At 38.2% G+C, this 10,280-nt stretch overlaps 2 protein-coding genes across 6 annotated transcripts in view; one reads left to right on the top strand and one right to left on the bottom strand.

Annotated features, from left to right (window-relative positions):
* On the bottom strand, positions 1-4,709 carry bend7 (BEN domain containing 7). 5 transcript variants are annotated; one of them, XM_020612792.1, is made up of 11 exons: positions 4,322-4,709; positions 3,684-3,761; positions 3,247-3,603; positions 2,920-3,039; positions 2,489-2,838; positions 1,819-1,926; positions 1,555-1,672; positions 1,330-1,443; positions 1,110-1,166; positions 662-702; positions 1-559 (listed from the first exon to the last, which is right to left on the bottom strand). In XM_020612792.1, the coding sequence occupies exons 1-11, from the start codon at positions 4,383-4,385 to the stop codon at positions 428-430; spliced, it is 1,539 nt and encodes a 512-aa protein (XP_020468448.1). In that variant the 5' UTR covers positions 4,386-4,709; the 3' UTR covers positions 1-427. The 5 variants fall into 5 exon arrangements, with proteins under 5 accessions (XP_020468448.1, XP_020468455.1, XP_020468425.1 ...); XM_020612799.1 differs by having other exon boundaries at positions 1,128-1,166; XM_020612769.1 differs by lacking the exon at positions 1-559 and having other exon boundaries at positions 624-1,166.
* Positions 4,710-5,731: 1,022 nt separating this feature from the next.
* The window catches only part of prpf18 (PRP18 pre-mRNA processing factor 18 homolog (yeast)), a 7,049-nt gene continuing 2,500 nt past the window's right edge, over positions 5,732-10,280 (top strand). Inside the window, exons 1-6 of the mRNA XM_020613721.1 lie at positions 5,732-5,904; positions 6,534-6,611; positions 9,235-9,336; positions 9,435-9,548; positions 9,817-9,963; positions 10,230-10,277. Of these exons, the coding sequence (XP_020469377.1) occupies positions 5,839-5,904; positions 6,534-6,611; positions 9,235-9,336; positions 9,435-9,548; positions 9,817-9,963; positions 10,230-10,277 (555 nt within the window). The 5' untranslated portion in view covers positions 5,732-5,838. The remainder of the gene's footprint in view (positions 5,905-6,533; positions 6,612-9,234; positions 9,337-9,434; positions 9,549-9,816; positions 9,964-10,229; positions 10,278-10,280) is intronic.

The raw sequence follows: 10,280 nt of genomic DNA, 5'->3' as shown, positions 1-10,280 counted from the left end.
AATAAAAAAGATGTAGCTTAATTCTATCACAATACAAACAACAGTGAACAGTAGCAGTGATATGCATAGACTAAAGATTTTAATAAAAAGAAACATTGGACTATTCATAGAATAGGCCTACTGTATATTTTTGTTTAATATTTTCAAGATGTAGCTGTATACCTATTTTTATTTAGCAAAATTAGCCAAAAATACATAAGATATTTATGTTTGGCTGTAATGTTGACAACTGAGGCAAATGCTGTACTGCACATTACACCCAGTGAAATACCGGTGACTAAAAAGGCACAGTTCACGATGGATAACTTACTGTAAAATGTTATTTGTGTAAAATATATGAATGATATACTGTTACAGTACGTTGTCTCATGTTAGACCATGACTCCTCCTAGTAGCCCAATGACATGAGAACCAAGCAAGTGCGCTTTTAAAGCTGTAGCCTATAATGTAAACAGTGAATAACAGCGGGTGGAGGGGGGTTGGTCCTGGTCCTGTCCATTTGGTCCTGTTTTTTTTTTCCCTTTACATTCATAACAGTTAATAGCTGCAAAGGAAATACCTAAAGTGTCAAAATGCATCAAGTTAGAGAAGTAATGAAGATGATCAGCAGTTCTACTGTAAGGCCATGGTGGTAGCCCTTAAATCAGCCAGTCATCTTTACCAGTGTTCCTTCCACACTTGCAAGCTTGTTATAGTCACAGCCTATATATAGAGAAAGAAGGACATATTATTAAAGGCAACTGTGTTCACACAATTGATGTACAATTGTAGTTCTCTAAAAAAACAGCAGAAAGAGAAATGCTTTTGTGACAGCGAGGTGAAATAGAGAGGTGATATGGTAATGATATGAAGATAATTAGCTGACATTTTGGGAAGCTGTGTGAGTATGTCAAATATCATGTGACAAAGACATGAGCCAGTGAGCAAACATCAGTTTGTGTGTGTGCTGTGACAGCAAAGTGTGGAGAGAGGTAAAGGCACTGTGCTGAGTAGAGGGGCTAGTGGAAAGATGTAAGATGGAACACTGATGTGAGGGGAAAGGTGCAAACACAGAAAGATAAAAGTAGACAACTGAATAAATGGGTGGTATGTGTCTGAGCTGCTCCTACTGTATGTGTGTTTCATACTTGTGGATGGTCCTATTAAGGCTTCTGCTTCTGCGGCATCTAAGGAACAAGATGGAAATAACAAGATTTACCTGACACATTTACAGACAACTTCTTCATTGACTAGTAAGCTTTGTAAGGGACTTAAATGTGTCAACAGAATAAAAAAATATATAAAGCATTAATTACTTCCTTAAAAGAAAAAAGCTTAGCAGTACAGAACCTCTTTTCAGCCTCCTCCGAGCAAGCTTGATTTGATCTTGAAGGATTTGCACCCAATCTCTTGGCCCAGGCAACTTTTCTATTCTGTGTTCAGTGCAGTATTTCTCTGTAAACACTGGATACAGTTCACACAACCATATTAATGTTTCCTCAAAAACACTGTCATTATTGTTGTACTCTGCTACAAAGTGACTGATAAAATCCTTCGTATATTTTTTTCACCTACCTTTAATGGCACCCACAATGTTCTGGTCCAAGCCCTTACGATTATCATTAAGCCCTCTCTTCCTTTTACCATTTGGCAGTGAGTTAGCCAGGGTGGCATCGTCAAAAAAGGCACACACCTAAACATATACAGTAGCGGCATGTTAAAACAATGTTGTTGGTGAGCTTAGAAACCATTGTTTAAAATAAAATGCCAATATCGAATGATGCATTGTAATTAAAGAGTATGATTAAAAAGGACAAATAAATAATTGTAGATACACACCAGTTTCCGGAAAAGCAGACTGCCAGAGCGTGTGTAGTTGACCAGAATGGAGTCTAGCTGGGCCTTTGATATAAACACATCATAATCCTCTGCAAGACGCACCTCTGACTGAAAAGGTATCAAATAACACAGTGTGTGAAGTATTATGTGAAATGATAAATTAAGACCTGAAAAGATTAATTACATTTTCAGATGAAAAAAAAGAGAAACTGTTTTGCATAAATCATTGTAATTGGTTTTAGCCCTACTGCACCATGTTGCCATATACACCACTGTAAAATAAAGTATGATGATTAGAGTGAGTGATCCAAAGAGGTTAAGGGACACAAAGGTTCTCCTGAGCAAAACAGCATGCCACTTGGCAGAGGTTCCTGATATATAATGATGTTAATGTAAGCTATTTTAATTTACCTAAAAGGAGCCAAACATGAGGACCTTTTATTTTTTACAATAGAAATAATGACTTTTCATATTTCTGTGCCTTCATACATTTTAAAAGTGTGTATTTAAGATGCATGTTAAAATAGAAAACATATCACAATGAATATAATAAATACACATATTAATAAAAATATCACATTTGTCAATGTTGTTTCTTTGAGAGCATAGTACAGACACAGAAAATACACACAGGTATATTTACATTCATGTACACTAATATACAGATTACCTCTAATGACCGAGGTTCCTTTAATCGTTTCAGGTGAGGACTGTGTGTGTTGTTGATGGTTACTGGATTGTTCTGTCGTGGCAGCGTAGAAACATCTGAGGAAATGGAATGACTGGGTGTGGATGAATCTTGCTCTTTCTCCAGTTCTTCTCTCTTTCCAGATTCTGCAGGTACAGCTGTAAGTGATGATGCCTCTGGAGGTACAAGAGCGGCTCTTCTAGTGCCCGACCCAGTCAGTGGTACAACTTTATAGAATGGCCTCTTCTTGCGGGGCCTATGACGGGCATCAGGGCCTGGACCGAGACGAGGTTGGCATGGTGATACCACCTGTTCCTGTCTTCCCAGTGATGCTAGAAAAAGACATTAACACATTATATTTTCTCTCTTTCTCTCTGCCTCTCTCATAATGTGTGTGTAGTTCATTCACTGACCTTTTTGAGTTTGCATCAGCCTCCTCATGGCACGCAGTTCTTGCAAGATAGCCTGCAAGGTGCCCTTACAGTTACACATACAGCAGGGGGGTTCTGGTGCAGCAGCAGGGAGCACATCTGCTGTAAAGTCAGTGGTACATCGGTTAGTGATTGTTCTCTCGTGTATATTTGTATATGCACAGTGTGCTATTTCATGTCATATCTGTGATAACAATGTGTGTCCAGAACTAACTGTCTCATCTCTGTTTTATGAAAATCATTTTTCTTTCGGAAACAAAAGTTGCATGGAGTAGTTTTGTCCACTCCAGACATGTTCTGGTACCCTACCATTAGCATCTTTCACTTTGATTACACCCCTTGTGTTGTTGAGGATCCTTAGCACTTTTGAGCGGGTGCTGTACTGGCCACAGCCTGGACCATTGGTGATGGGCATGGATGTGGATAAAGGTGAAGGCCCTGGGTCTCCTGCAGAATTCCAGCTGTTGCTCTGGTGGTCTTCTGATACAAGAGACAAAGGTACAGGCTGGTGTACCCAGGTGAGATGCCTGTCCTGGGGCACCCTTGTTAAGGTGTCCTGCTCAGTTCCCACTCGCTGGTATACCCTGCTGGTCTTATCACTCAGAAGCCTCATCATTCCTGTGATTTGTCTCTTGATCTCCATGCCCTCGTCCCCCAGCCAAACTACTTGGGAAGAGAAGGGTGCTGATGTAATTATTGAGATCTGCTGTGACATATCAGAAATAAATCCATACAACGGTGCATACCATCCGGCACAGCAGCATCCTTAGGTTCTCCATTAGCGTCTTTGCTGCTGGAATTCATCATATGTGAAGGGTCAAAAGCTAAAAAAAATGCAAGATTTTGTTATGAAATAGCATATAACAATACAAATTCTGTAAAAATCTGTTTCACAGATTACTGTCAGAGTGGTGTTTCAGCCTTTTACATTTCAGTATACAGGCTGATAGACAACTGTGATGTCAACCAAAGCAGAATCCCCCCTCCCATCCCATGTAGAAACCACCACCTGTAGGTGGTATAAAGTAGTGTGAGCAAGACAGGTGGCCTGCAGGGCTTATAGCTCCAGCAAAAAGTAAATATTTAACCTGTGTGTCATACATTCAGAGTGTGCAACATATTTCCATATAATGAACTGTTCGTTTACTTAATTCATTTTTCATTAAAGGGATCTATGAAAAGACTGATATATAGGAAGGTATTTTACATGTAGGCCTTGGACATTATAAAGTTAGCTGCTGGTTAAATCCGAGGTACAGACTGTGGGCATTGTCGTGGTCATCGCTTTTGTTTACAGAGTCGTCTCTGCTGGCACACAGCGCCAGACAAACACCCAGACACAGACGCGCGTCTTACACGCTCTTGTATTCATTCAGCAGCCTACCTTCATCCGTGACCAGTTTAAAGCTCTGTGACTTCCTTCTCCTTTTCCTTTCCCCAAACTCCATCTTCACGAGGAATATTCAGTGATTCGTGCAGCCGAAAATCGCTCTTCAGAAAGATGAAATCAGTGAATGGAATACATTCAGCGGATTCACTGTCCGCCTGTCTCATTAATCAGTTAAATTTCTCCTCAGGCTGCGCTACAGATCCTGTCATCGGAAGATTTTCACAGTGTTATGGTTAAATGGCCCTAATAAATGCTATTGTATGATCTATTCCAGTATCCAGCGTGTGCTGATTCTTCCCTTTCGCCTAAATAAATTAATGACTTTAATATTAAAATTCGTCACATATCCCTTTGCGCCACCTGATGGTATGTTCTCATCTAAAAGGTCGAGTCAGACGTTTGCTACAGTAGGCTACAGACAATAGATTGACATTTGAACAAAAGCACTAACGAGGCCAGACTGCAAAACAAACTTAGTTTTTTTTTTAAGATTCTTGCATTATAATCATATAACCTGCTGTTTTAGCTTTCTTTTTTGCTGAATGACTAAAATAATTCAGTGATCGCACCTTTAAACGTTTAAGTTGTGTTCATACTACATTTATTAAAAGGAAATATATTATTTCATGGCAAGCAGAACTCACATTGTATAAACCCGATTTTTAGGCACCCAGTGGATATGTATAGTGGGCTAGTGTAGGCCTAGGCTACATCAATGGATGAATCCCCCCTGTCCAGTCATGGTCCTGCTGGGTTAAATCCTGAGTCACTGGCAGAAAGTAGCATGAAGTCAGTGATGTCAAGTGCTAGCCAGTTAATTTGGTGTCATGTTTTGCTTAAAAATGTCCAGAATTCAATAGGTTTATGATAATATTTATATAGTGCATTGGCAGTACTGTATATAAATATGCATATCTCAGCAACCCTTTCATTATAATAGGAATATGTTGTCTTATAAAGTTGAGCTATTCAAAAATAAAATATATACTAGAATGTTTAAATAAAGTAGAGAAAAGTGAACACCAACCAAGCGATATTTCAGTTGGTTTATTATGCTCAAAGGAGAGTTTATTTTATTCATCTGACCTTTATTTTACCAGGAAAATAAGCCCCACTGAATTGTACATCCTCTTCTAAAATCTTTAACAAAAACTTGAATAAACCTCAACAGTAAAGATAATTAGCTAAAAGCAAAAGCAAAAAAAAAAATGAATAATACACTTGAGTTTACAATAGTCTTGAATTTTGCTTGGTCGTGAAATTATAAGCTTTGGTTTCGATAGCCTATAAAAGAACACAGTTAACACGTTACCTTTTATTTTAGTTTTATTTTGAAACACAGTCAACGAAGCATAATAAATCACTGAGGACTTTTATACCGAAATCTTGTTGTTGGGTGATTTAGAACAACTTCCGGGTTTAGCTTGTAAGCGGAAATGTTAATACGACAGTTTCATGTGAGTGGTTATTTGTTGAAATAAACGGATAACGAACAGTACTAGTGTTCTGAAATGGATATACTTAAAGCTGAGCTCGCAAGAAAGAGGAAACTTATCGAAGAAAAACAGCTCATTGACGTGAGTAGCTGACGAAATTGCTTGTTTTTATTAGCTCGATAGCCCTGCTGCTAGACTTAGCTATCTTACCATACATCAGAATATGAGGTGAGCAAAAAATAGCTAGCAAGTGTTAGTACCAACTAATTAGATTGTAATCATAAAGGCTAATGACATTCACCTTAATATTCTGCTTAATCTCATGCTAAAATTATTAGAGCTGTTTATTTATTGCTAACAATAAGTTAGCTGCACTTCCCCTCCACTGCAGGAACACTAGAATAACATAGCATATCATGGTACAATACTTGGACTATACTAATAGTTTTCTCTGTACTTTATAACACCTCTAAACCATGTCCACATTCAGTAAAAGTTGACCTTTAGAAGGGTGAGATAGTAATTAGCTGAAAAGAATTAGCTATATTATATAAAATGGCCAGACTCTTACGTGCACTAAGTTTAGGTCAACATGGAAGAAATAAATATTGATTTGTTGGGTAACTAGTCGTTTTGTATGATAGGTGTATCTGCAACATCATAATACAGAAGTAATTGCTATGTAATGCCATTGCCACCAGTATGATCTTGACATTGTGCTATACATAGTTTGATTACAAGTATAAATGTAAAAATCTGTCTGCTTTCAGGACTCCAAAAGATTCTTCAAAAGGGCTGATCTGAGACAAAAGGAGCAAGAAGATTACTTCAGAAGATCTGGATATAAGGTTGTCAGGATCATGCTCCTTTTCTCTCTTTCTCTCTTTCACACATGCACAACACACACACATACACACACTCATCTAAACCACTCTCTTACTTCAGTTTGAGTTTAATGCAATACTCTGATACTGTAGTTAAAGCTGGTCTACCTATTTTATTTTTAAATTCAGCCTAGAAGAGACTTAAGACTTAACACAACACCATAAACTGGCGTGTTCTGTTTCTTAGTGATAATGTTAACTATGGATGCTTGGTTGAATAAAACTGTACAAAATGCAGCTTTCTGTCCAGAGCTAGCATTAGCTAACTAATATAGATGGAATGATGTGACTTTTTCTCAATGCGATTGGATGCATGATATTATGTGTACGATTCGATTAAGTCACAATACAAGTAAAAATTCAATGACAACAATGTATGGCTAGCTGTGGAATATGTGTACCTTATTTCTCTTTTTTCCCCTTTTCTAGCACTGGTATTTATCACTAGACAAAAATATACATATTATGATCTTTTTGTATCACTATAAATTGAATTTTGATATATTGTCCCATCCCTCCTAACTAATGAGTACATTTGACAGCTTAATAGAACATTCTTCTAATGTGACACAAAGCACCAATGTTACACAAAGCTTAAATTGCTTCCAAATTAAAATTCTATTAATTCAGTACTGCAGTAAAACCAAAACAAAAACATTAGCTTTAGATGCTATTGCATCCAGAAAGAACAATGCCACATCTGAATAAAATTTGGGTCCTTTGGATCTTTTTTGCCCTCTCCATCTCAAAAAGCCAAACCGATGTTAACTTTGCTTTTGTTCTTTCTTTGTCCCACTCTCTCTGCAAAGTAAGGTGATCTCTTTGGTCTGGAAGCCAGTGTTTTGGACTTAGAGCAGACGAGAGATTCCCTTGTGGCTGGGTGCTGGAAATGGCTGGTTGTGGATCGAAAAACATTTCTTATAACCTTGGCTAGGTGGCAGTCGGGGCTAATTTACTGACCCGACTTAGACAATGCAGGGCAGAGTAGCTGGAATATCAATAGAAGCACTGTAGACATCAGACTGTAATGGAGGGGTGTAGTATAGTGAAGAGACACTGAGTCTTGTCCCGTTGTCACTTGATTGATCAGGCAGTGTGTCGAATCTTAGTTAATGCACTTTAAATATTTTGCCAGGAAACAAAATAAGGTAATGCACTAATCCACAGGTGTTTATTAGTGTTTGTACTTGTGTTTACTGTGCTGTTTTTTCCCAACCTGCCTCTGCTGCCTGCATCTGTAGGTTCAGAGAGAGACTCCTGTGAACCAGGTATGGGATTGCACAGAGAAAGTAGCTCACAGGATGCATGATAAAACACACTGTGTCCCAAAAGCTTATGCTTCCTTGGTATTCTGTCTGAAAGTTTACTCACTAAAGCCAGTAAGGATGAAAGCAAAAATAACATGGTGGAGACAACTTTGTTTTCCAGGGTGGGTTGTTAGAAATAGCCCCATGAGGACTGGATGTTTTGGTACTACTGAGATAACTCAGTCAGTGAGTAAACATAAACTAATTTGAGACCAAGCCTACATAAATAGGAAGTTTCACCAACTCTCCTGTGCACAGTGCGCTATATAAATTTAGTCATTTTTTATTTCATCATATAAATGTTGTCACAGTTACATAAAAGCATTTGAATGTATGAATGCATTCAAGGTCAAGTTCAGTCACACCATACTTCAAGTACTCCACCATTGTCTATATTTATGCTTTTAACAAATTATTTATATGTGCAGCAACCACTGTAATAACCAGGTAATATAAGTATTTTGTGTTATAGACTGTTTACAAACTCAAAAGCAATCACTTGTCAGAAAGCAAGGGAGCAAAGAAAGGAAGCTACAAAGCCAAAGTGGGACACAGCTGCAGTGAGCATGAGATACTGAACTGAAATAAGAAATGATTCTGTTGTCAAGCTGTGCTTCTTATTTTGCACATAACCTGCCACCGCAGCTTTAATAATTAGACCAACTATGAGTTATCCATGGTTTTGTCTCACTAGTTTGCTTCATCTTGTAACAGTTGTTTTATGGAGAACTGCATTTCTGTTATACTTTTGTGCAAGGCTTAAAATGTCAAGCTCATTAAGATATGCTCATTGTACACATGCAGTATGCTGTGTTTATTTGAGCAGGGATTGTTGTTTGTTTGGAAGGCTTTTTGTTGTGAGTTTCTGTTTGTTCTTTTAGATTGTGCTCCTTAAACCACAATCTAAGAGTGCCAGGGTGCATGTGTGAATAAAAGCATGGTCTGGTAGCATAATTTTTTGTTTTGTTTTTTAGCTGGTCTTTAATAAAAGTTATGAGGTTTGTGTAATATTCATTATGTTTGTTTTATTGGTAAGTGACTTGTTTTTATAGAAGAGCTGCAAGTAATTGTGCAGTCCAGTTGATTATATGGGGACATGTCCTGTTCTGTCCTGAGGTCTCTTTCTCTGAAGATGGCGCAGATGGTGTTCACATATCCCACTTGTATTAGTTTTTTTGCAAGCCCAGAAAGAGCAGTCTTTGGAAATGATCAAATTCTGTACCTTTTGCACCTCTCTAATAATTTCAGTGTATTTCTGTTCCCTTTACATTAACCTGAAGATTGATGAGAAGAAAGAAGATGAAGCATCCACCTCAGCTAATCCAGCGTTAGAACTGGAACTAACAGAAGAGAAGCTGCCAATGACACTGTCACGACAGGAGGTAAACCAGTACAGTAACAGTATAACATCAACCCCCACCCCCCCTTTTTTTTCTTTCTTATATTGCATGTAAAATTTTACTCTGCTTTGTTCTTGCAGGTTATCAGACGGCTTAGAGAACGAGGAGAACCAATCCGACTGTTTGGAGAGTCTGACTATGACGCCTTCCAAAGACTCAGAAAGATTGAGATTCTGACCCCAGAAGTAAACAAGGTAGGACTGAGTCTGTCTGGGCATAGAACACATCATCAGTTCATACCAAAGCCTCTACTTTGACAATTTGCATTGTACTATCATGAGCTCCTTTGTGATGACAGCCCTTCTACACACCTACCTTAAGCATTACCTTTCTTTGTTTAAGCTGTCACTTCAGATTTGAGTGTATTATGTGATTTAAAAAAAATGAATTTGTTTTCCTGATTTGTAGGCACAGCATGCTGATTGACACTAGTCATAATATTTTCTCCTGCTTCTGTTCTAGGGCTTGAGGAATGACCTGAAAGCAGCCATGGATAAGATCGACCAGCAGTATCTGAATGAGATTGTTGGAGGAACAGAGCCAGGAGAATTGGACACACAGCATGACCTCAAAGTACATGAAGAAAATACCACTATAGAGGAGCTGGAGGCATGTTTCATACTGTACTGTATGAGGGATGAGGAATGAACCCTTGTTTATTAAATCATTTTGTTTTAGTAAGACCAAGCTGTGGGAAATGTGTGCAACGACTAGTTTGTGATCTTAACTTGTATAGAAGGTTATTTAAAATTTACATGTGGGACATCAAGGGACAACATTTTAATTCCCAATTTTATCAGTCATGTTAAAACACCCTTTTTCAGGATGAAAAAGTGAAGGTTATGGTTGATTTGGTGTGTAATATTCTCCCCTAGGCTCTCGGCAAAACCCTGGGCACAGGGGACGATGACGGCGACCAGGATGTT

This window comes from Monopterus albus, unplaced genomic scaffold (assembly GCF_001952655.1).
Source record: "Monopterus albus unplaced genomic scaffold, M_albus_1.0 scaffold5.1, whole genome shotgun sequence".
NCBI classification, from domain to species: Eukaryota; Metazoa; Chordata; class Actinopteri; order Synbranchiformes; family Synbranchidae; genus Monopterus; species Monopterus albus.
This window is presented reverse-complemented; position numbering and strand designations above follow the sequence as displayed.